The 27,500-nt window shown below is 47.8% G+C and overlaps 1 protein-coding gene across 3 annotated transcripts in view; it reads right to left on the reverse strand.

Annotated features, from left to right (window-relative positions):
- astn1 (astrotactin 1) overlaps window positions 1-27,500 on the reverse strand; it is a 197,351-nt gene that overhangs the window by 26,309 nt on the left and 143,542 nt on the right. For all 3 annotated transcript variants that reach the window (XM_076972125.1, XM_076972126.1, XM_076972124.1), the window contains 3 exons: window positions 3,119-3,387; window positions 2,881-3,014; window positions 2,456-2,607 (listed from right to left, as the gene is read on the reverse strand). In XM_076972125.1, coding sequence (XP_076828240.1) covers window positions 2,456-2,607; window positions 2,881-3,014; window positions 3,119-3,387 — 555 coding nt within the window. The remainder of the gene's footprint in view (window positions 1-2,455; window positions 2,608-2,880; window positions 3,015-3,118; window positions 3,388-27,500) is intronic.

Below are 27,500 nucleotides of genomic sequence, written 5' to 3' on the forward strand. Positions count from 1 at the left end.
CGTCTCTGAACCGTCACAGAACTGCCACAGAAACGTCACAGAACCATCACAGAACCATCACAGAACCGCCACAGAACCGTCACATCAGTGTGAAGCAGGTCTGTCAGTCACAGTGATCAATGATGTGTTTGTTTAAGCATACATGATCCAGTTCAATCATATCATAGCAAGTGTCTCTTTATTCAGTCCATATTATTAGTACTGACCTTTGACTTGGGCTTTCAGAAGGTATCAGAACTGGATGTTGGTAAAAATGATATTCATCAAGAACTAACAGGGGACACAGTCATAGATACTCAAGAGCCCAAGGAGTACAGGCCTGTGTGAATAGATTTTAGGACTGACTTAGGATCAGTTTTTACCTTTCAAATCATCATGGGGGGAGGGACACATCTTAGATTGGTATATTTAGTCTACGTTTTCTGATCTGTTTGGGCTCAATCGAGTAAAGCAAACAAACTAAGCATCCGGTTCTGACTAAAGCGGTCTGGAAGTCTGGCTCAGAACCAGCTGCTGATCCAGTAGCAGGGGTCGCTGAGCCAAGCTGCCCATATGGACTCTTCCACGGCGGCGTTCAAGATGTGGGCGCCCGTGGGCTACGTCGGAGGACGGGGCAGCTTCCTGGCTGGGTCACAAGAACACGTCCTCGGAGCCTCGGCGGGCCAGACGACGCCGTCAGCCTCTCGGACGAGCCGCACATCATCGGGCGAGTCGATGCGGTCAGGCTGCCGCCTGTCGGCCACACACCTATTTTACCTTCAGACCAGTCGGCCAATCAAAACACAAGATGCAACAAAGCAACTCGAAAGCTGAAGACGCAGTCCGATGGCGATGTCTTTGATAGCCGAGTCCGCTTTAAGGAGCTGATCTCTTCAGACTTTAAGAAGCCGATTGTCATGTATGGATCCACTCCTGCTGTTAGTCCTGTCCAGATCTTCTGATTAACCTGGTCTAGAACCGTTCCCCAGTCAGTCCTGTCCGTGTTTTCTGTTGTTCCTCACCTTGTCTTGTCTGTCCCGCTCCCCTGCTTTCCGCTCAGGTGTTTCTAGTTTATGTATTAATTTGGTTGGTACTTGTACTCCCTGTGTAGTGAATGTGTTAGTAACCCTGGTTGATTGTATTCCTCCCTGTAAGTTGGTCCTGTGATTCTAGGCCTGTTTTCTGTCCCTTGTTCCTAGTCCTTGTATTGGTTATATTCTCTTTTGTTATCTGAATTGTCCTGTCTGGTTGTTGGTTTTTTGTTTTGTTATAGTTTTGTTTGAATTAGTTATGCCCTGTCGTTCACATACCATCTGTGTAGGTACGGCTTGGCTTCAGGAGGTTGCTGGTCTTACCCATGGTGGCACCCTAGCTAATAAACCCTGCTCTCCTCAGCACTCGTGTCCGCCTCTTAGCTCCCCAACGTTACAGATTGACTTACCAACCAAGGACACAGCTAGAGAGCAGGACTCTCGTAAGTCTTTGTGCTGGGACAGACCACAGACTGGTCCCATGCCCAGGAGAGGCCTGCTGGGCCTGTGCTGGAGGCCCAGAAGAGAGCTCCAGTTCCTGTCCCCACGACCCGGAAGGGTTCAGCTGCCGTCCCTGTCACTGCGACCCACCAGCGGACTCTTCCCGTCCCAGAGGCCAGCTTAGGGCTCGATCTCTTCAGACTTGCAAGCTGCTTGTGAAAACAAGCTTCGTGTTCTTTCATCAGTGCACCGTTTTGTGTTAAATAATTTAGTTCTCATCCTTCTCTTGCTAACCAACCACTGTGTATGATTTAGCCTGACAAAAGTTTGGAACACGAGTCTGATGCTGAACACTTAAAACTGCTTGCTCCAGTCAGGATGTCTGCACCATTGTAGTTGGTATAAAAGGGATCAAACCTCCAGTCTTCCCAGCGTTTGCTATCTACGCCTTCTTCTCTGTTCCACTACACTCCACGTCTGAGCCGGCTGGCTGTGTTCCAGACACAGCCGACTACTTAAACCTTGGGAAGCATGCAGCCTTCACACACGGGCTCTGACAAACACATCTTTAGACCGAGGTGCGTTTCAGAATGTCATGTCACCTCTAGAACTGAACCACAAAAAGCTTCTAAAATCAATTAAAACACACTGTTCCCAACTAATGTTTGGGGTGTGTGGTCATAAACCCCCACTGATCACACCGAGACTCTAACCAGACACGTTCCACTTTGTATCTCAAAACATTCACTGATATTCAGCACAATCTAGTGGTCATAGCAAATAAACACATGGAAGTCTATTGGAAGCATTATTATTGTCACATGTCCAGACACACGGAATAAAGTGTTCTGATATTTAAATGATTGGCGTTAAATTAAATCAATATATCACTTTAACTATAACACGTATGTCACTATATCACAGCAAGATTCTAGTGAAAGAATTCATCAGTAAATTCAGATCAAACCAAAGTGACATGGTGAGGTGCTGTGGGCGTGATTCACCTGTTTCGACTTTGGTGTGGTCGGTCCTTTCTGTTACTTTCTCCTGACTGATGAGGTAATCAACAACACGCACTCCGATTGGTGGCTCTGTGTGGTCCCATTCCACGATGACCAATGAGCTGCTTGGCTCGTACGAGTGGGAGAGACGTAACCTGAGCGGCGGACACAAATCAGACACGTTAAGAACCCGAACGGTAGAAGGAACCGTGCGTTTCAGGCGTGACTTCCCTGCGTGTGACGCAACGGTCCAAGCCCAGCAAGGCAGTGGTTGTTTTTCTATTTGCTCCAAGAAATCCGAACATTTCTCATGGTGGACAAAATTACCCAGGCCGGAGACTCACTTAATCATTAACAGTACATTAGGCATGGCACATGTGCATTAACAGGGCATTAGCGATGTGGAGAGCAGGCGACGTGAGTCTCACGTGGGCTGAGGCAGTGGGGCGCACGTGGGCAGTCCGTCAGAACCGAAGGCGCTGGAGTCACAGCGGCACCAGTCGTCGATGACGTCACCCTTCCCCGAGCACCACAGCACAGCCATCATGGCCTCCTGCAGAGCCTGCCAGAGACACAGGACACAACGTGTCTCCACCGTTGTAGAGAGATCATGACACCACGTGATCTCAACCTCCAGATCCACTCGAGACGCGGCTTCTCACCCACCTGGTACGTCTCGTTGTTGTTGACGAGCTCGTAGATGGGCGCGGCCTTGGTGACCTGGAGCAGTACGGGTTCTGTGGGCCGCAGGGGTCCGGGACTCATGTGGCAGAGACGACAGGCCAGTGGGCACTGTCCCTGGGAGCTGCAGTCCATACGCACCCCGGCCGCCATGCGCTTGGCCCCGGAGTCCAGCAGGCTGGCCACGTAGGCAGGGTAGGTCAGCGTACGCGCCTCCTTATCCCGCTCCTCAGACTCGTCCGACGGGGAGTTGCCTACAGGTTGGAGAGGGGGTTATTGGTTTTAACACTGCTATTACGTGAATAATCGTAATGCTGAAGGAAGTCACATGCACATGGACATCCTGGTAGCGTTCATAAAGGCCAAGGTTGGCAGGAAGCAGACATACTCTTCACCGCAACTCACTAATAACTCCTGAAGATACCGTCTGGCTCTCACTACTAGCATATTCACAGCTGCAAGACTTCAAGCAAAACAAGATTTATGAAAAATGCAAAAAATAAGATCCCCCCGTTTCTCTCAGATAGCTTGGAAATGTAATCAGGTCCCTTTACAGAGCGGCAATTTAAGAACCCATCAGTCAATTAGGAAACACCATAATAAAAAAAACGCCGTAATAACAGTTCAGACACATTTCTATAGCTGCTGTGACCGGGCTGAACAGAACACACCTGCTGCTAGCGTGAGCCTTGCGGCCTCGGGAAGAGTTTACTCTTTATCTGCAGGAGCGAGGGAGAGATAAAGGAGCAGAACCGTCCGACTGCAGCTCCCCAAACGCGCTCCGTAAACGAGCCGCCTCCCCCCGCTATATCCCCCCACCGAGAGGAGGAAAGCGCTGGAACGTCACCTCCTCTGGAGTCCTGTCTGAAATCCCCCCCCCCCCCCCCCCCCCGACAAGGTGTTTTTAATTAAACTCGGGTTAATTCGGGTGGATTCAAAGCCGGATCTCTTTAGTTATTCATCGTCTGTGCGCAACCCTGCCGCCCGGTGGCTGGTGAGATCCGTGTCGGAGTGGCGACGCCTCCAGGCGCGTCCCGGTGGTACGTAGTCTGGCTGTGTGTGTGATTAACCGTGGAGAGAGGGCAGGACCGAGCTGGAGTCGCCGCGAGACGCCGTGGAGACACCGCGGGTTTTAATAAGGAGAAAAAGGCTGAACAAAAGGAAAGGAAAAGATCTGAGTGGGTTTGCGTGTCAGCCTGACAATGTATGACTCAAAATCAGAGTCTTTTTTCTAGATGTCAGATCTAGATTAAGGACGCATTACTGATCATCCAGGGTTTTGATTTAGTGTTAACCATCGTGTTATAGTGTTAACTGTACACATTAAAAATACACAAAAACTACAATGTATGGGAGAGAGAGAGAGAGAGAGAGAGAGAGAGAGAGAGAGAGAGAGAGAGAGAGAGAGAGAGAGAGAGATATGCTATTTGGCCCTAAATTGAGACTATACAATGGCAAATAAACAGACCACAAAGACCTAAATAGGAAGGTATCACCAGTGTCCATACATTCAGAAATTACAGTAATAAACAACGGTCATATTTGGATAGACGACTTGATTAAGTGAGCCCCCTTCAAACTACCAGCAGGCCCCGCCCCCTTCAGATGGTCAGCATGGGTGATTCATGACACTGTTCATTTGTTCATTTGCTTTGTGATAATTGGCCCTTTTCTGCCCATTTCCCCGTCCTGGTTCTATTCATTTGCTTTAGCAATAATGTATTGTATGACATTCACGCCAATAAAGCATTGCTGAACTGAAATAGAGAAAGAGAGAGAGAGAGAGAAGAAAAGAGATAGACAGAGAGACAGACAGACAGACACACACACACACACACACACACACACACCCCAGGGTGTGCCAATTTGCTCCGACACATTTTCTCTGCAGCTCTACTTTATGATGGTTAGAAAACACGCAGAAGTCGCTGAAGGATACGTTAAACTAGGGAAAAGAAGGAAAACAGACCTTTAGATTAGCCTCTTATTTGCATGAGAAAGCACGTCAAATCTGAAGTTTAACGCTCCTCTCAGTAGCCAGGAAGCCTTTGATATCCACAGCCGTTTGAGGGATTTCCATGTACCGCTCGCCAATTATCAGACGTTACGGAGGAGCAGAATTCAGAATCGTCTGCGTTGTAAACCTCCAGTGGCAGTTCACATAGTGGCCACTAGATGGTGGTGTAGGTCCATATGTGGCTTCAAACTCGGTGCTCACACTCCCTGGGAAAAATGAACTAGTGGGGATGGATGACCAAACAAATCTTATTACTCTGGCCGCGCAGATTGGAAAAACACAATCTCCCATATAGGACTGGGTAAGAGGATAATGAACACGGGTTTCCCTTTTATACATTTACAAAGTAGGTGAGATTGAATTAAGCACCGGGGAGTCAGAATAATGAACTGCACTATGCATATTAAAAAAACATGCATGCTAGAAGAGGCTCTCAATAGTATCTACATATATGATTATACATCCTACATCCTGCATCCTACATCCTGCATCCTGCATCCTACATCCTGCATCCTGCATCCTACATCCTGCATCCTGCATTCTGCATCCTGCATCCTACATCCTGCATCCTGCATCCTACATCCTGCATCCTGCATCCTACATCCTGCATCCTAAATCCTGCATTCTGCATCCTACATCCTGCATTCTGCATCCTACATCCTGCATTCTACATCCTACATCCTACATCATGCATCCTACATCCTGCATTCTACATCCTGCATCCTACATCCTGCATCCTACATCCTGCATTCTGCATCCTACATCCTATATCCTACATCCTACATACACCCTGAGGCATCACGGCAGTAACTACATCTGAGCGTTTATTCAAACCCCCATGAATGGCAAATGGGTCGTGATGTGTGCAGCTACACAGCATAATTCAGTGTGGCACAGCAAGCCATTCCACCTCCGCACAGTTTATCGCCAAACCCAACAAAGCTTCTCCCAGAGGACTGCCCCCTGGTGGGTTGGTGTCCTGTGGCAGCGTCCTGTGTTGGTGTCCTGTGTTGGGGTCCTGGGGTGGCCACTCAGTCTTCATGCGTTTGATGGATCTCCCCACCCTGAGCGCACGGCCGGGCGGCTGCCCCACCCGACAGACCTCTCCGTCCCCTAATTAACGGCAGCGGTACAGGTGGAGCGACGCTCGTGCGGGTGGAGGGGAGGAAGGTCCCTGACGCCCACCTGATGGAGCAGGCACTTTCTATTTTAGTTGGTGGGAGGTTGCACACACACCGGGGCTGATGGGAAGCATGCTGGGGTCATAGGCTGCTGCACCGTACACTGGCACTGCCTCCAGAGCTTAAATGAGGGGCTTTGTGCCGAAAATTCATCTTAGCAGGTCTTTCTTGGTCATATTATGTGAACTATCGTGTCTGTCTGCTTTTCCAGGGCCTTTCATTATTAAAACAGAAATGGAGGATAATGGGGAAATGGAGAGAGATAAGGAGAGAGAGAGTATAAAACAGAAATATGTGAGGTTCAGTTTCTTCTTTGAGAAAGCTAGCTAGCTAAGCTATCTGACCTTACACAGAAACACGGTTCCCTCGTAGCACAATGACTCCATCATTCTGTGTGTGAGAGCTCCTAAATTTACTGTTTAAATTTCATAACAATACTGCCGCAGTATGAGGGCTTCATTTGATCAGAAGTCAGTAAAAGCCTAACTGGCCCAGAATCCAATTTGTGACCTGGAATGTTGTTTCTTCACAAATGGGTCATGGTTGTTTCCATCTCAGAATGAAGTCTGGAGAAGCTGCAACACCGCACTATATCGGGACGTCAGGCCAACACCTTGAATGGGGCGGGGCTCTCCCCACAGTCTATATGAATCAGACAGGGGGGCGGAGCTCTCCCCACAGTCTATATGAATCAGACAGGGGGGCGGAGCTCTCCCCACAGTCTATATGAATCAGACAGGGGGGCGGGGCTCTCCCCACAGTCTATATGAATCAAACAGGGGGCGGGGCTCTCCCCACAGTCTATATGAATCAGTCAGGGGGGCGGGGCTCTCCCCACAGTCTATATGAATCAGACAGGGGGGCGGGGCTCTCCCCACAGTCTATATGAATCAAACAGGGGGCGGGGCTCTCCCCACAGTCTATATGAATCAGACAGGGGGCGGGGCTCTCCCCACAGTCTATATGAATCAGACAGGGGGCGGGGCTCTCCCCACAGTCTATGTGAATCAGACAGTCCATCCTGAGCAAACCACAGGCCTGAAGCTCCATAGCAACAGTTTAGTAATTACATTTTTGTCACAGCCGGAGGGTTACTAGGCGATCTCAGCGTTCCCGTGCCGACCGGGCGCCGTCTCCCCGTCGTCGTCTGTGGGCAGGAGACGCACCGCAGGTCTGACCTTCATGACCAGAGTCCACACAAACACCAGCAGAAGGTGGCAACCACACGTCCGCGCTGGGCCAGACTTCACAGCCCAGCTGAAGTCCAGCCTCGACTAAGTGATGGTGTGGGTTCTGGAGGCCACGGTTCAGAGAGAGGCTGAAGGACCCGAGACAGCCAGATGATGGGTGTGCAATCACACACAATAATCTGATATTTGCTGGTGATGGATGGATTGCGGTGAGGAATGCTGTTTAAGGGTCTGATATATAATCAGACCTTTACTCTCTGGACAGGAGAATGGAGCAGCTCTCAACGTTTTGACATGGCATTCCTGAACACGCAGGCAGCCCAGCACATACATTATTTAATGTGGTGAGGTGGACTATGGGTAGTTCTGCAGGATATTTCCTTTGATTGTTGAACATTCATAACGCGACTGATCTAGAAGCATCTCCTTGCATCCCTGTCATTCATAATGGAGCCTTCAGTTTGATCAACTAACTGACATCCCCCTTAAATCAGGGAATTAAATTAGACTAATCCAGATTAAAAGATCGACCCCGCTCGTATAGATTTCCGGAGTGGTCACTTTCATGTTAACTGCCCCGCTATAAACACAAGCGTCTCACAATTCATGATTCAGATTGACAGTAATGTGTGCCTACCCTTGGCTCCCAGAACTAGAAGCTAAATAACATTACAAATGCATGCACGCACACACACGTACACTCACACACACACACACACACACACACACACACACACACACACACACACACACACACACACACACACACACACACACATATAAAGGATTCAGCAGTCCTCTCCCACAGCAGAGCTCCTCCTCTCATACAGAGAGCTGTATTACTCAGATGTGTATGTGTGTGTGTGTGTGTGTGTGGGTGGGTGTGTGTGTGTGTGCTCATGGCGAGTGGAAACAGGCCTCCCTGGTGGCTAGTTGAAAGATTAATTATAAAAAGGGAAGTCGCTGGGGTCCAGTCTTCCCTGACCTCTAAAATGAGTAATCGGGGCCAAGCACTGAGCGCTCTGTCAGGTCCCTGTCTACAGACCCCATTCTGTCACCAATTCACACACACACACACACACACACACACACACACACACACACACACACACACACACACACACACACACACACACACACACACACTCTCTCTCTCTCTCTCTCTCTCTGGACACCTTGTGTTCACACGGCTCATTCTTCTGTCCTCTTTAGCGTCTCTCACGTGGCGGTTCCGTCCAGATTGACCCCTCTTCTCCCGCCCCCGCCCTCGTGAGCTCCAACAGACGCTGAGATGCAGGCGATCTCCACTGCAGGAGCTGCTCGCATGACCTGCTGTCCACCACATCTCCATTTGGCCAGGCCTCCGTTTTGACCTGCAATTCCAGTTTTTTTTTTACTAGCACATAATGGCAGCAAACCTTCATTAGCTTCTGAGCTCAGCCCAAAGGAGGAGCTGCAGGAGAACCATGAACTCTGAGCTTCCTCAACATCTCAGCGCCGGCTCCATAGTGTTCTGGAGCTAATCACCCCCTCATACATTATAAATACAGTAGGATCCCATTTCTGAGAGCAAACCTCACTGCGACCACAGAAGCAACCTCAACGGAAACCTTGCTGAGATACTACGACCCGGGTCAATAAATGTTTTCCTTGTAATTACCAGACAACCAGAAAAAAAAACCTGTCACAAAGCAGATTTAAATATATCATCACAAAGTGGGGCGTGGGGGGAGCTCCAGTGCAGAGGAGGCATATCCCATCACGGAGCGCTCAAATCAAATAACAACCGCCAAGAAGGAGATTACAGACGGCTGAGATAAGGCTTCAGCTCTCCTGAAGACGAAGGACAAGCGCTTTGTGTGCGTGCTCTAATCATCATTACAGTGCTTGGTGCCACTATGCTGTCATGCACAAATCCACAGAGGATTCGGATTTTAGGTAAGTGGACTCTAAAACAGCAACGTTTGGAAGGCGTGATGATAAAACTGGCCTGATCTATCACAGCAAGCTAACGGGAAGATGCAGGCAGGTCAGATGCCTCCTACAGAGGACCTGATCTTTGGTGTTACCAAAACAGCTCAAAGATGAACATGATCACGTTCAGTTATACAGGTGTGCACACTGTGGTTGCTAGTGTTATAAGGACTGTATGTTCAGGAGGGTTTTAAACTAGCAAACTACTGTGTGTTCATGAGGATATTAAATTAATGATCTACGGTGTGTTCAGGAGGTGAGGGGGTATTAAACTAATAACATTCTGTGTTCAGGAGGGTATTAATCTAAAAAACTACTGTGTTCAGGAGGTAGGGGGTTATTAAGCTAATAACCAACTGTAGGTTCAGGGGGTGTGCGGTTATTAAACTAACAACCGACTCTGTGTGCAGGAAGTGGGTTATATTAAATAACCTACTGTGGGTGCATCCTCAGTGATGCTTGTTAAAGGTGATGATGAGGAGGATGAAATTGAGGAATTTCTTTTTCTGCATCAAACGCTATTCTGGTGAAAACAAGGTTGGCGTCTGCAGAGCTTTTTACAGATCACCACTGCTAGTATCAGCATGCATACAGAGAAAAATACTTTATAGTGTTTATGGAAATACAACCCATTCATAGGTGTTACTAAACATATCAATAAGATAATCAATTTATACCAAGGACCAGGGCACAACAGTTATGACACTCTTATAGCAGGAGAGACGTTTTTCATTTAAATGACATCTAGCAGGGACTGATGTAAATTACACTATAAATCACACAGTCAGCATCTCCCACAGCCCCTTTCTTTCAGAGTTTTAGAGTTGAACTGAGTCCAGAGTGCAGCCTGGTTCTTGGGTGTTCCTGGATAGAGGTTCCTGGGTGTTCCTGGGTAGTGGTTCCTTGGTGTTCCTGCTCGTGGGGTTTGGAGAAGGTCAGTGGACAGAGAGGCAGAAGTCAAGAAGACAAGGCAGGTGGCACTGCCAGTGTTCAACGTGGACGTCCAGGAGAACGTTTCTCAGCCTGAACAAGAACATGTTGTACGTAAGGAGTAAAGCACAGGAAGCATCTCCAGAAGTCTCTAATCCAAACACAAGCTTCTCCTCTCGGGAAACATCACATTATGATATTCATCTATGTATTGTCCATCGCCAAAACTGATGATCCATGAATCACTTATCACTCTGTAACAGTTACAGACAAATATGGTTACAGATAGTTAATGTTCTTACATGTGCCTGTGTGATGTGCCTCACAGCTTGTTTCCCGTTTAGTAGCATTGATTTAGTGTCATGAACCAACCTGTGTGTTATGACCACTCAAGAGAACAGCTATGGTGTCTGGGCCTCGACACAGGACAACCAGATCCTCACCAGATAACCACACCCTCACCTGATACCAGATCCTCACCAGATAATCACATCCTGACCAGATCCATACCTGGTTCCTCACAACCAGATCCATACCTGATCCCACACTGATGAATTTGCTGTTTTAAATCTGTCCCATTTAAGGCTGCATCCAAACAGCACTTGTGAAGTGATTGTGTCCACACTCTTTGTCCTCAGACTGTGTGTGCGTACTCCAGTAGTGGAGACAGTGGGACGCTGATACCGGGTTAAAGGACACATGAAGACACCGTGATCTTGCCACCATTTGGCTTCATGTTCCCCTAATCCAGTGCTGTCGGCACACAGCCAGGTCCCCGGTAACCATCCGTGTCATGTGACCGCAGGCCTGCACGACCCGAAAGGATTAGACAGGACACACCATGAATTCCAGATGAGATTTTAAGAGCAAAATCAATTTTAAGAGCCAATCAATCCCCAGCACAAATCAGCGATTTCAGCACCGCTAATATTGACTCGCACACGGATGCAAAAAAAACTCATTCGGGTCACTTCTTGTTAAATCATCCTCATCTTTATGAGATGTATTCATTCAGTCTGGACCCTGGACACGTTCTGCCAGGACAGCTGTCCCGTCCGGGCCTTTGTGGTCCCGTCTTCTGCGATCTGCTGCTCTCTGCTTCGTGGGTCATGGAAGCTGGTTTTGAATACGTGCTCTCTGGACGCCGGGCCACCCAGACCTTCCCCATCACGCTGCTATTGCTCTCCCAGCCTCCCGGAGGCGCCTCTCGTCCCCGGAGCGAGGGTTTACCAGCACGGACCACGGACGCGCAGATATGGTTCCTCTAAATCAAGCCCAGCGTCCAGACGGCAGTAAGCCCATCCTCGTGTCAGCGTGGGGAGTTATACTGAACTATCTGCTTCAATGGCAAATGTAATGTCAATGCTGAACTATAACAGCACTCCTAAATCACAGCCTCAAGCTCCTTAGCAGAACTCCGGATGACGATGTCAGTGGAAACGACTCTCCTATGGACAAATCTTCCTCTCAGAATAAGTATGGAGTTTTTAGAGCAGCTCATTCCGTGTTTTACAGCATTTCATTAAATTCTAATTGTTTTTTTCCACACATAGCCTCTACCCCATTAGCTTGTTTCTTGCACTAAATCACTTTCCATTAGGGAGACAGAGGCGATCGAACGAGTACAGTCGTGGTGGGAATGTGACGATGGAATGAACCCATCATAGAATTCACTTCACTTCCCTCTCTCAATTTTTTTTTGAGAAGCACAGAAGAAAAAAAAAATACTAATAAAGACCTGTCCTTGCCTGGAGGAAGCAGGTTCTCTTTCCGAAGGCTTTCTCCCCCACTCCAAACCCTCTTAACCACAAATGGACTGACGGTGAGAGAGCCGCACCCGGCCTGGATAAAAAAAGCGCTCAGATCTGACCAATTACGTGAGACGCTGGAACCGGCAAGCAAAGGTGCAAATTCGAAACAGGAAGTGATTCAAAACAGGAAGTGATTGCCTATCGTGGTTGCCTCACCAAGCTCAGAACGCCTTCTCGTATTTTGTGTTTTTCATGGTGATTTAACGCAGGTGACACTTCCATGCCATCCACTTCACACCTGTTTCAGGACCCAGGGCTGAAGAAGTCCAGATGTTGCAATCCCAAAAGAGGGGGCACATCTGGAGTTCAAGGCTTCCATGAAAAAAAAGGTCTGATGGAGGAAGACACAGGTCTGATGGAGGAAGACAAAGGTCTGATGGAGGAAGATACAGGTCTGATGGAGGAAGACACACGTCTGATGGGAGAAGACACAGTTCTGATGGAGGAAGACAAAGGTCTGATGGAGGAAGACAAAGGTCTGATGGAGGAAGACACAGGTCTGATGGAGGAAGACACAGTTCTGATGGAGGAAGACAAAGGTCTGATGGAGGAAGACACATGTCTGATGGAGGAAGACAAAGGTCTGATGGAGGAAGACAAAGGTCTGATGGAGGAAGACAAAGGTCTGATGGAGGAAGACACAGGTCTGATGGAGGAAGACAAAGGTCTGATGGAGGAAGACACAGGTCTGATGGAGGACATCTTTGCTCAGCTACAGAGGCCCAGATGTGCTGGGGCCTGGACTGTGTGTCCATGTGTGTGACAGTGTGCATGTGTGTGATTGTGCATATGCATGTGTATCTGTGTGTATGGGTGTGTGCAAGTTTTGTATGCATGTTTCTGTGTGTTTGTTGTGTGTGATTGTCTAATTTTGCTGTAATGTTGTGTATGCCAGTGTGTTGTGTACATGCGTGTGTATTGTGGATGTGCGTGTGTGATTGTGTAACTGTGTGTTGTGTGTGCATACGTGTTGTGTATGATTGTGGACGTGCATGAGGTGGGGATGTGTGTGTGTTGTCTGTGCATGCGTGCTTGTGTGTGATTATGTGTGTGTGATTGTGGTGGTGTTACTGGACCAGTATCTGTAGTGTGTGAAGGGCAGTGTGGTGTTTGGAATGTGGTGCAGTGCCCCCTAGGGACAGACCCAGCACAGTGCAGGACACAACCCCAGCCTGACTGCTTTCACAGGACCAAGCCTTGATGTCAGATAAAAGACAGCAGCTCTCCCCTCTCTTCCCCTCTCCTCCTCTCTCTCCTGTTGTAGTCCACCAAGGCATCCACACACACGTGTTGGTATTCTGACTCTTCAGAGGACCCCAGAGGAACGACCCGACCTGACAGAGCTGCTGGGTGAGAACGAGCTGAGACTACATCAGGATTGTCCCTTTTACACTGTAGTTCAGTCCTATCCACTTCTCCTCGGTTCCTCTGGATTCGGTGTGGGCCGTCGCCATAGACGACGGACCTGACCGACGAACTGTGCCTGGTCGTGCCTCAGTCACTCGCCATTTGTACTGTTAAACTCCCAGAATGCTTTGCCTTGTTAAACTCCCAGCATGCCTCGCCTTGCTCATGGTTCCCATGAATGCTATTACAACGTCAGCGTGTGCTGTGTTTACAGATTATGTGTTCGTTGAGCTATACACCAGAGAGGAGTTACACCCGTGCAGCATGTGTGTGTGTGTGTGTGTGTGTGTGTGTGTGTGTGTGTGTGTGTGTGTGTGTGTGTGTGTGAGAGAGAGAGAGCTGGGTGATGACTGGCAGGCTCTCTACTAAAAAGGATGGAGAGTGTGTGTGTTACAGTTGATACACACACCACCTCCATGAGAAACAGGTCAGTGCGCCACACACACACACACACACACACACACACACACACACACACAAACACACACTGCCCTTGGCATGCACATTCCTTCTCTCCCCCCTCCCTTGAGATGTAATTAACAAAGAAATTACAGTAGAACACAGTGCCGATGGGGCCCACCGTCTGCACCTCTGCTAAAAAGCGTTAATCACTCCTCCTCATTATCGGAGAAAGTGCCGAGGTGTACGGTGAGCTCTTTCTAAACTCTCCCAACACAGAGGAATTCAAAGCACCAAACCCACCACCTCCACAGCCTCTGGAGCTATCCTGCTCCGTGCTATCATCTCCTCGTCTCCTCTTCGCCTTCCACGGAGAACTCTTCACTGTCCTCGTTTATCTAAATGCATTCACACCTGAGCGTAGTCCACCTGGCCGGAGCCTTTTTCCAGATGCTTCTGGAGAGGCTCCTGAGCACGTTGTGTTCCAGGAGTGTCTCTGGAGTCTGGAGAGAGTTTGCTCCTTGACACCAGAGCACCCGCAGGACAGCCCGGAGGCTCCAGGCGTGAGCTGCTCCCTTAGCTTTCATTACTGATGCTCAATGCACCCCTCTGTCCCACAGCGCCCTCTAGGGGCAGACACACGGGACGGAGAACCACGCAGGGTGGAAAAAGACATCACTGGGTTGCCATGATACCAGACTGTGTGTGTGTGTGTGTGTGTGTGTGTGTGTGTGTGTGTGTGTGTGTGTGTGTGTGTGTGTGTGTGTGTGTGCGTGCCCACCCAGTTCTGCACAACTCTGTCTCCTTTTTCCAACAACTGAGATTCAACACCAGTTCTTCTCCCAACACTAAGTGGGACTCTTCAATTCGCAGGCTGCTGACGTCAAATATCAACACAAATGTCCTAATGGATCCTGTTTGTCACCGCCGCCATCAGAATTAAAACAACTAAATCGACCAGAGGGAAAATGCTTTTTATTTCTCGCCCTTGCATTTAGTTCCCCACACACACAACCTCACCACCTCACACACACACACCTCACCACCCCCACACACAACCTCACCACCCCCCACACAACCTCACCACCCCACACACAACTTCACCACCCCACAAACAACCTCATCACCCCCACACACAACCTCACCACCCCACACACAACCTCACCACCCACACACACAACCTTACCATCCCCACACACAACCTCACCATCCCAAACACAACCACACCACCCCACACACAACCTTACCATCCCAAACACAACCTCACCACCCCCTACACACAACCTCACCACCCCACACACAACCTCACCACCCCCCACACAACCTCACCACCCCACACACAACCTCATCATCCCCACACACAACCTCACCACCCCCACACTCAACCTCACCACCCTCACACACAACCTCACCACCCCACACACATCACCACCCCCACACACAACCTCACCACCCCCCACACACAACCTCACCATCCCAAACACAACCACACCACCCCCTACACACAACCTCACCACCCTCTACACACAACCTCACCACCCCCCACACACAACCTCACCACCCACACACACAACCTCACCATCCCACACACACAACCTCACCACCCCCCACACACAACCTCACCACCCCACACACAACCTCATCACCCCCCACACACAACCACACCACCCCCACACACAACCTCACCACCCCACACTCAACCTCATCACCCCCCACACACAACCTCACCACCCCCACACACAACCTCACTGCTGGAGGTGGTGATGGAGGAGATGATGGAGAAGATGATGGAGAAGATGATGGAGGATATGATGGAGGATATGATGGAGAAGATGATGGAGGAGATGATGGAGAAGATGATGGAGGAGATGATGGAGGAGATGATGGAGGAGATAACTGAGGCTTAGTTCTGCTCTATGTGATCACACAGCTCTGTGATCCAGCACTGAAGTGCAGTTGCTCTCAGATCTTTGCTAGGAGGAACTGGATTACGTGTGAGTGAACAAGAAAGAAGAATCAAGAACAAGGTGTGAAAAACACACGTAACGTGAGCAACGAGACCGAGGAGGGCAGACGTGTTCCTGTCTCTAAAAATAACCAACAGTATCAAACCAGTTTCCCCCCACACGTCTGTTTCAACGAGACCGGGGAAGAGAGACGTGTTCTAGAGTCTGTCTCCACCACCCCCCCTGTGTCAGCTCTGACCCCCACCCGTCCGCCTCAACAGCAGAGCCCCCACCAATCAAAACCAGCACCCCCATCTGTCTGAACTGCAGATCCCCCACCTGTCTGTACCAAACCTGCCCCCCCCACCCGTCTGTCTCCACGGCAGCCGCCCCCTGATGTCACCCATCTGAAGCGTTTAGTGTAAACACCGCACGTCCCCGCCCAGTGCACCGTCGCCGTGCCGACGCTGTACGCACCATTTTGTCATTTCTTCCAACATTGTGCGTTTGCTGTCTCTGTTGTCTGGATGAAACCTCATCGAAGGCGCTAATGACTTCCCCCGGAGCTCGTCTGGAGAGGCGATTAAACACGGTGATAAATGGTGTGTGGATGCAGCAGGACATTACTCTCTGACGGGTGGAGCCGGGGTGGGGTGTGGCTCTCGGGGTGTCACCGTCATTACCCAGAATCCCACTGGGCTCCTCCCACTTGCTTTTCCTGCACCCCCTGTGTATTCCCTCTCTCTTCACACTCCTCTTTTGCTCTCCAGATCCCTCTATCTCTTCCCGCTGTGCTCCTCATGTCTCTGTCCTGCAGTCCAGAGGACATGCACATATAACAGTCACACTGAGCCTGGACTTTATAACCAGAACCAGAAGTTCTAAACATGTTTCACAAGATAAAACATGGTATAATCCCACAAAGTCTTATCGCACAAAACAAAATCAGGGATTTCTTTTGTCCAAAACAATTTTGTTCTCAAAGTTCTCAAAGATGCCACGTTTATGGCATACGACTCTACTTTTCATAACTAGAGAAGTGATTGCCATGTCTGGACTGATGTCATCTCCATTACTGCCTCCAGACCTCCAGAGATTATGCAGCTCACCCACTGTGTGTATGTGTGTGTGTGTGTTATAATGTGTGTGTGAGAGTGACAGTCTCTCTCTGTTTATAATGCAATGTGTGTGTAATGCATCTGTGTGTGGAAAAGAGATTGCTTGTGTGTGTAATGCATGTGTTTGCATGTGTGAGAGGCAGCGTCTATGTGTAATCAGGTGTCCTGCTAGCCATGAAACAGTGTGAGATGTGTCATTACCGCACATATTTCCTGCCTCCTGTTACATCCCCCTCTAAACACTTCTAAACTCTTGTTCACTCTACCAGTGTTCTAAGTGCCCTAGACTAACGTCCACTACAGAGCCAAGCACAGGGACACTGCCACAGACATCTGTGCCTGTGATCCCAAACTGATCAAACTGAGAGGTACAACCCCCTAGTGGGCTATGAAGGAATTACGGGAGGGGGGGGGGTGTTTTGGGTGAGAAATCAGAACATTCTTTTTTTAATTTGTTAAAAATTTTGGCAAGAAATTGACATTTAAACACTTATGTTATTAATGTTATTTAGACTTTTTTTTTTTTTACTTTCTTAATTTTTGTAATTTAGTAATGGTGGTTTATTTTATTTTCATAATAATAAATAGGATTTTTTTGTCATTTGTCGTTGGTCAAAATGTCCTGAATGGACGGTTTTCCAAGGCGAGACATAAAGGATCGAGATGAAGTGTGTTGAGCGGCTGTGAGACATTAACGCCGCCCATGTCCTTGCAGGCCAGTCGGAGCAGGAGCACGTGATATAGACAAATGGGACGATTTGAGCTGTGAGACACATGCCGTGAGACGCACTGTGACGTGGGTGAGATGTGGTGAGACATATTGAGACGTGATGCAATGTGGTGAGACATGGGGAGACTAGCAGCTACTCGAAGGTGCGAGAAGGCTCAGGACGGTCTCGGGCGGCAGCGGGACGGGAGACATCAGCTGTGTGCTGCGGTGAGGATGAGGATGTAGTGGTGTGAGGGGCTTCCTCTCGTATTTGGGAGTGTGATTGTGTTCACACTGCTGCTGGTAATGTGACCTCACAGGCAGTTTTGCTCTAATGGTCCTCTATGTATGATGCGACAATCGCTAGGCTCGGAAATATGCATCCAATTACTGTCCTCATGCCATTACGCACACGGCCCATTCATCTTGCAAACCTCGATTATTATGGTGGCGTTATCTATAGACATTTAATCATTGTCTTCATTGCTTCCAAATACAAGCACGTTCACCATAATGGCAGTCCTGACAGTTGTGCTAATGAGAACATATCCTTTTAAAGGCATGATTATAACTCAGATTAAAGCCATTATGAGCCATCATTAGCTCCTCAAACAAATAAACCCACGTAAATGTATGACCAAAATACATAACAAACATTATTCGGAGGACCTTAAAATTGAGAATACAAGCTTTTCTGCATTCTGACACTTTGCTGTTAGCGGTGGTGTGCACGAGACCTGCGTGAGGTGTGCATGAGACCTGCATGAGGTGTGCATGAGACCTGCGTGAGCTGTGCACGAGACCTGCATGAGCTGTGCACGAGACCTGCATGAGCTGTGCACGAGACCTGCGTGAGCTATGCATGAGACCTGCGTGAGGTGTGCACGAGACCTGCGTGAGCTGCGCACGAGACCTGCGTGAGGTGTGCACAAGACCTGCATGAGCTGTGCACGAGACCTGCGTGAGCTATGCATGAGACCTGCGTGAGGTGTGCACGAGACCTGCGTGAGCTGTGCACGAGACCTGCATGAGCTGTGCACGAGACCTGCATGAGCTATGCATGAGACCTGCGTGAGGTGTGCACGAGACCTGCGTGAGCTGCGCACGAGACCTGCGTGAGGTGTGCACAAGACCTGCATGAGCTGTGCACGAGACCTGCGTGAGGTGTGCACGAGACACGAGACCTGCGTGAGCTGTGCACGAGACCTGCGTGAGGTCGGACCTGGAGCTCACCTCCAACATTCTTCCGCATGCTCAGCAGATCTGCAGGGCTGACGGGTCACCTCTAATATGGCCGAGGTGCGACGTGACACACCAATTAGGAGGCTTCCTGGTGTGAGTGCTGGGAGCTTCGCACTTCCATCCAATGAACATGAGCATGGGGGCACCAGGGAGGTGGCAGGAGGACCGTCCCAGGCCAAGGTGAGCGCGCTGGGCCCCAGCGGCGAGCTGCACGGCCCCTGGAGGAGCTGGCGGGCGTGTTAGCGTCCACCGCGCCTCTCTGGAGGCTGCTGGCCTCTCGCCTCCAGTACCAGCGCTTTCGTGCTGCAGCTAAATACGCATTTAGCTCTCCATCTGTCTCCTCGGATACAGATCAGTCCTCAAAATGGAGCAGAATGTTGTTTTTCTGCACACACATGCAGAAGCCTGCCTAATGGTCACCAACACACACACATAAACACGCAGACACACACGTGAGCAGAAGTGTGCCCAGTGTACACTATACACACACACAGATCAAACGGTATGTTGCACATCCAGACTGCATGTTGATCCCGAGTGGTTATCGGACAAAGGCGAGGAGATGGAATGGCGATCGATAGTGGGGGAGGAAAGGCGTGCTTTCTTCTGAGAGATGGCAGCCGAGAGTCAGCTCCTCCTGCCCTGCTTTGTGGAGGTCAGCTCTGACATGGTCAGAAGGTCCCAGCTCAAAGGTGAGCTGTGAAGTGGAGTGAAAGGACCGAGTGTTTGGGGGTCTGAACCAGCTTCACCTGCACATCATCAATCAGCCCAGACAAGATGGTCGAAGATTTCAAGCTCTTCTGGATCCAGGAACAGAGAAGTCTGTTCACTCAGATGTAGATCAAGACACGGTTGTGCAGATACCTTCTCAGGTGTTTAACTGCTTTTAAAAACTTCTGTGTATTATATTTCATGCAAGGATGATTTACTTACGATCAAACCAATATAATTGGAATTTAATGAGTGCTATAATAATTTTTCAATTTTTTACACCAAAGAATGTGGTCGGCTTTGTATATCTGATTTCATGCTCAGTATCGCCCATGCTACAGTCACTATTACTTTTGAAATTTGCAGAAAGATGCAAAGTTTCGCAAACTTTTGACTACATATGAAGGTATATAACATTAACAATGTACTTATGTTGACATTAATTGATACAGAATGTTACTGTCATTTGTAAATATAATGAAAATGTTTCATCAATAAACCAAATTTACCGAATCTTACATATTGGGAAATAATTTCATACATTGTGTCACTGCCGTACCATAATATCACATAAATTTCACTCCTTATTAACTGAAACTCCAATCAGACTTTTCTTATTCACTTCAGATAATCCACATGTTCAACAAAATTGGTTAACACCAGGTAAACTCAGACATAGCTTACTGACCCCAAAATCCTGCTGTGTGGCACACCTCTGAGGACGATCACTCTGAGAACGATCACTCTGAGGACGATCACTCTGAGAACGATCACTCTGAGGACGATCACTCTGAGGACGATCACTCTGAGGACGATCACTCTGAGAACGATCACTCTGAGAACAATCACAAACTCTACTAGCGGGAATCTGGAATTAATTTAGTTAAAACATAAGCATATACAAATCATATAGGACATGTGGTGTTTTTAGATTAACCATAAAGGTTGTGTTACACATCCCTGTCTTGAGAAGTGTTCACTGGTCAGCATGGCCACGGTGGTGTGTAGTGGTTGACTGTGGGTAATGTAGTCTCTAATGATTTTAAGTCCCTTCAGAAGGATTTTGTGAACTATGATCCTCTCTCTCTGCCTAGCTTTGCTTTCACTGTCTCTTTCTATCCCTCTCTCTTTCTGTCTCTGTCTCTCTTTCCATCTCTCTCTCTTTCTCCCACCCTTTCTGGGTGCAGGCAGTAGACGCACCTTTCTTCCATTAGCATTAACTCTATGATATTCCTCTTCCTCTAAGTGCTCGGTAGACTCAGAGACCACCGGGACAATATATCCCTCTAACGTCTGCTGTCGGCTCAAATCACCACATACGCACAACACAATCAACCTGTACATAGCAGGAAACAAATCACAAGCAAAACAACTATTCCTGATATTACCATAAAAACACGGAGCCTGAGGCTTGGTAGAAATGAACAAGGGTGATGTGTCTGTGTGTGTGTGTGTGGGGGTGTTTGCATACGTACGTGTGTTTGAGTGCGTGCATGCCTGCGTGTTCATCTTTATGTAACAGCGGGACGTGGTTGATGCGTGTCTGCAGACTGAGAGCCGTGTTGTTCTCTCTGTGAGCTGCACCCACGAGTCAGACGTGCTCTATATCCTCACCGACACTGTATGTATAGCACACGCATTATCTGCATGTCTGAGAGCCTCGTTGCCAGCTCTGCGCTCACACACACACACACACACACACACACACAAACCCACCCTCATCCTATACATTCATATCTCTACCACAGCCAACACACACCTGCAGCTTTTCCATGCCAATTATCGCCAAGGTTACACGTGAATAAGGCAATGACATCTCATTTAAGACATTATTACATATCACTTTTATTATGTAATACTACAGTTATATGTTTATGAAGATATAAATAAACAAATATGATCTAATAAGTCTGTCATGCAGATTCATGTTAAATGTAATTTTAACTCGATTTAGCACGACATTCGTTGTTTGGGATTTTTTAAGCATGTGACTAATTATGAAAGAAATGTGAAATGATTTAATCTGAGCAAAATATTAAACTGCTAATACAAACATTGCTGGCGGTTATAGACCTGTATACAGCAGTCTGATCTACGTGCTGTTAGCCAGCCCCATACAGCAGTCTGATTTATGTGCTGTTAGTCAGTCCCATACAGCAGAGTCTGATCTATGTGCTGTTAGCCAGTCCCATATAGCAGAGTCTGATCTATGTGCTGTTAGCCAGTCCCATACAGCAGAGTCTGATCTATGTGCTGTTAGTCTGTCCCATACAGCAGAGTCTGATCTATGTGTTGTTAGCCAGTCCCATACAGCAGAGTCTGATCTATGTGCTGTTAGTCTGTCCCGTACAGCCGAGTCTGATCTATGTGCTGTTAGCCAGTCCCATACAGCATAGTCTGATATATGTGCTGTTAGTCTGTCCCATACAGCAGAGTCTGATCTACGTGTTGTTAGCCAGTCCCATACAGCAGAGTCTGATCTATGTGCTGTTAGCCAGTCCCATACAGCAGAGTCTGATCAACGTGTTGTTAGCCAGTCCCATACAGCAGAGTCTGATCTGTGTGCTGTTAGCCAGTCCCATACAGCAGAGTCTGATCTATGTGCTGTTAGCCAGTCCCATACAGCAGAGTCTGATATATGTGCTGTTAGTCTGTCCCATACAGCAGAGTCTGATCTATGTGCTGTTAGCCAGTCCCATACAGCAGAGTCTGATCTATGTGCTGTTAGCCAGTCCCATACAGCAGAGTCTGATCAACGTGTTGTTAGCCAGTCCCATACAGCAGAGTCTGATCTGTGTGCTGTTAGCCAGTCCCATACAGCAGAGTCTGATCTATGTGCTGTTAGCCAGTCCCATACAGCAGAGTCTGATATATGTGCTGTTAGTCTGTCCCATACAGCAGAGTCTGATCTATGTGCTGTTAGCCAGTCCCATACAGCAGAGTCTGATATATGTGCTGTTAGCCAGTCCCAGTCCCACACAAACTGCTGCCAACCTGTGCTATCTCATTACAGTCCTCATCTGTAGGCGGGGCAAATTTCCCCTCATTAATATTCACCACAGGCTTTTCATCTGATTCCCCTCCCTTTAAAAACAGTTGTAATTTAATTTTTTTCTCTTCTGCATTATAAAAGATCTCCCTTAATCTCCAGTTCAGATAAGGAAGTAAGATTTTCGACAATTAAAAAAGGGCATCTTCTGTCATATTTCAAAAAGCGTAAGCCTTTGTTTGATTCACTGGAATCAGACTTAACAAACAAAAGACAGAGAAATGGATTATTCTTCCAATGGAGTGCACATCTGTTATGTGTATCTGTTTCATATCTGTTCATTAATCTATAGTTAATAGACCTAGACCCAGATAAGCAGAGAAAAGAGGAGAGTTCAGAGGGGCTCACATGCGTTAGTAAATCTCACGATGGCTTGGTTAGAGCCAAACGTGATAATGACGTAGTGATCAATTGAACTCTGGACTCCACCAGGCAGGACAGGAGGCCACGACGTGGTGTAGGAACCGTGTTTAATATCCATCTGTGGACTCCAGTCAGATCCAGGTTAGTGCTTTTGGGCATTTTCTCCCTGTCTGGAGTGAGAAGTGTTGTTTCTCTACTTATTTTTACTTATCACCATGGTTTTTTCTGGTTTTGTTTTATTCCAGTATACTCACTTAGCACTGTGAATAATTATAGAAAGACAGAACCCAGTGTTGAGCACCTTTATTGGGAAACAAGTGCTGAGGTCCACTGATTTTAAACTGTAGGTTGCAAAGTTGAAACATAAGTGAAGAATGCATACAAACAATATGTGTGTTTAAATATGTGTAATTTAATCAGAGACCAAAATGGCCTTCACTCATCAGGTCTGGCCTCCTCAAAACACCACCAACACTAAAACACCACCACCAAAACCACCACCATCCAAAACACCACCAACACTACAACACCACCACCACCAAAACCACCACCATCCAAAACACCACCAACACTACAACACCACCACCACCAAAACCACCACCATCCAAAACACCACCAACACTAAAACACCACCACCAAAAACACCACCATCCAAAACACCACCACCACTAAAATACCACCACCAAAACACCACCAACACTAAAATACCACCACCAAAACCACCACCATCCAAAACACCACCAACACTACAACACCACCACCATCCAAAACACCACCAACACTACAACACCACCACCATCCAAAACACCACCAACACTAAAACACCACCACCATCCAAAACACCACCAACACTAAAACACCACCACCACCAAAACCACCACCATCCAAAACACCACCACCACTAAAATACCACCACCACCAAAACCACCACCACCAAAACCACCACCACCACTAAAATACCACCACCACCAAAACCACCACCATCCAAAACACCACCAACACTAAAACACCACCATCCAAAAACACCACCACCACTAAAATACCACCACCAAAAACACCACCACCACTAAAATACCACCACCAAAAACACGAGGAGGGTACGGCTCGAGAAAAGAGACCACCTCCCCGTGGCTGCGTGTGCGTGGCTGCCTGGCCATGGCATAAACGCGTTCCTGATCTCGCGCATGCTCGTTCGTGTGCAAAACGATGGCCGACGCCAGCGTTTAGTGTAAGTTAAAATACCTCGTTTTTGTAGACAAACGAATCTTACATTCTAGTCTTGTATTGGCAGTGTATATGTTCATAAAGTTACTTTATGGAGAGGAAAACATTTAAGAATAGCCTGTTAAGTTCTCTGCATTGTAAACTTCGCATGGGAACAATGAACAATGCTTGACAAATTGGGAATACCAATCAACTGTAAATTGAACAGTGTTTAAAGAGGGGAAGCCATGCGGCTTTTGCAAAAATAAAGTTCTAAATGGAAATATTTTGTTTGTGTGTTTTCATGTATTTCTACCTGAATTTTATCTGCAAAACATTAAGTTTAATGTGCATTGAAGTTTTCAAATCCTTTGCAAACATCCTTATAATGCCATGTAGGATGTTTCGTAAATACAAAGAGTGAAGGTATAAGTAGTATATGTAGTTATTTATGTAGAAACGGTAAATTTGCATTTATTACTTTTATTTAGAAATTCCTATCACGCGAGACTATAACGGAACTTCACCAGCGCGGTGCAGCCAGGATGAGAGAGCCATGGTGAGAGAGTCTCCCAGTCTCGCGCCGTATACTATTGAAAAACACCACCATCCAAAAACACCACCACCACTAAAATACCACCACCAAAAACACCACCACCACTAAAATACCACCACCAAAAACACCACCACCAAAAACACCACCAACACTAAAACACCACCATCCAAAACACCACCACCAAAACACCACCACCACTAAAACACCACCACCACTAAAATACCACCACCACTAAAACACCACCACCACTAAAATACCACCATCCAAAACACCACCACCACTAAAACACCACCACCAAAACACCACCACCACTAAAACACCACCACCACTAAAATACCACCATCCAAAACACCACCACCACTAAAACACCACCACCAAAACACCACCACCACCAAAACCACCACCATCCAAAACACCACCACCACTAAAATACCACCACCAAAACACCACCACCACTAAAACACCACCACCACCAAAATACCACCATCCAAAACCACCACCATCCAAAACACCACCACCACTAAAACACCACCATCCAAAACCACCACCATCCAAAACACCACCACCACTAAAATACCACCACCAAAACACCACCACCAAAAACACCACCAACACTAAAATACCACCACCAAAAACACCACCATCCAAAACACCACCAACACTACAACACCACCACCACCAAAACCACCACCATCCAAAACACCACCACTACCAACAAACTGCATCATGGAGAATTAAACAACTATGGTTTTAAATCAACAGTTTTGACTCTGCAACTGATTAAAACATTGTCTTCTGATACAATATGTGTGCTATGTGTTTGTACACACACACACACACACACACACACACACACACACACACACACACACACACACACACACACACACACACACAGGCTCTGAAAATTGTGATCAAAATGGAAACAAAATCAGCTCAGGAGGCCTTAAATCTCAGTTCGGGTTTCAATGTGTATTCCTGAGGTACTTCTGAAAATATCAATACGATGATTGAATATTACCTCCCATAAAGACACACAATCCGTCAGACAGTCTCCGCGGGGACGGGATCAGGTAACGTCCAAAGGAACATAGAGCATTAAATCCTTATGAAATTCCATTAAAAGCGTCAGTGTGATTGTCCATTACACAGCGTGATTCTTTACGCTCACTGAACCACGCAGGGATCAATCGCTAATCTCCAGCGCTGTGCAGCTCCAGTGTTAGAAGGCTGTGGGACCCCGATTATCTGCGGCCCGGTCTGCAGGAGACCTGCTCGTGTTGAACGCTCCACCAATCCTCGTTCCTCCTTAACCACTTAAGCGTCTACCGCCACTCTTAACACGTTTTACCGCCGACACCTCCGTTGCCATGGTTACACCACATTATATGTCGGGACGTTTCTGACGGACGTGGTTCAATTAATTCACTTGCAGGCGAAACTCCAAAAGAAACATTCATAACACATGGATACTAATTAATTCATCTTACAAAAAATATTTTATATTCTGACTCTACTCAGCTTTGATAGCTGCCAAGCTAGTCCGCTGACTAGCTTATAAATATTAATAAACATAAAGGACTTTAATGGATGTTGTGATGTTTTGTGAGGGTGGACTCAGCAGCAGAGACAGTCCACAGAAGAAAGTTCCAGATGCTCTCGATGGGGAGAGAGAAGAACTGAAACTTGAAACGGTCTCTGTCAGGCACACTCAGTAGCCGCAGTAGCAGAGACTGTCCATGGGGGGCGCCACTGAGAAGAGAGATGACCACCAGAGGACAGCAGGAGGACCACAGCGATGTGAAATGTTACCATATAAGGAAGGAAAAGGCATTAGGTTAGCTCTGGTGTGAGATGGCCTTGGCTCACTCATGTCTCACCGCATGACGGGAGTCCTTTGGTCATCGGCTCGTACCTCCGGAGTCCTCCTGCGAGCATCTCTTAATCTCATGCCTGTCACTTGTGTGGTAAACAGGAACAGAACACCAGGTGAGATGTCTGATGCGGTCGTACGGGCCGGGGAGTGCGGCTCGGGCCGGGCATGCGTCTGCTGTCAAGAGCAGGCAGAGCTGGAGGAATGTTTCACCATCCGCAACAATCACCGGAGGTGTTCGTGTCAGTGCGGGACGAAACAGCCACATTCCTTTGGCTCCTTCTTCTAAAAGGTAACACACATATTCTTCACACTATGTGCAGTACGCTAATTAATATGCAGGTCTATTTCTGCCCTTAAACAGTCAAATAAATCTTTAACTGAAGGCACATGCCTGCAGTCCTGGTCTCCGTCCCAGTGGGGAATGTTTGAACTCTACCTGCCTCGTCTCTTTGTGCATCGTTTTGGACAAATCCATCACAGCACCATGTTCCTCCCTGTAGTTCTACACCACCATGTTCCTCTCTGTAGTTCTACACCACCACGTTCCTCTCTGTAGTTCTACAACACCACGTTCCTCCCTGTAGTTCTACACCACCACGTTCCTCCCTGTAGTTCTACACCACCATGTTCCTCTCTGTAGTTCTACACCACCACGTTCCTCCCTGTAGTTCTACACCACCACGTT

This window comes from Brachyhypopomus gauderio, chromosome 14 (assembly GCF_052324685.1).
Source record: "Brachyhypopomus gauderio isolate BG-103 chromosome 14, BGAUD_0.2, whole genome shotgun sequence".
NCBI classification, from domain to species: Eukaryota; Metazoa; Chordata; class Actinopteri; order Gymnotiformes; family Hypopomidae; genus Brachyhypopomus; species Brachyhypopomus gauderio.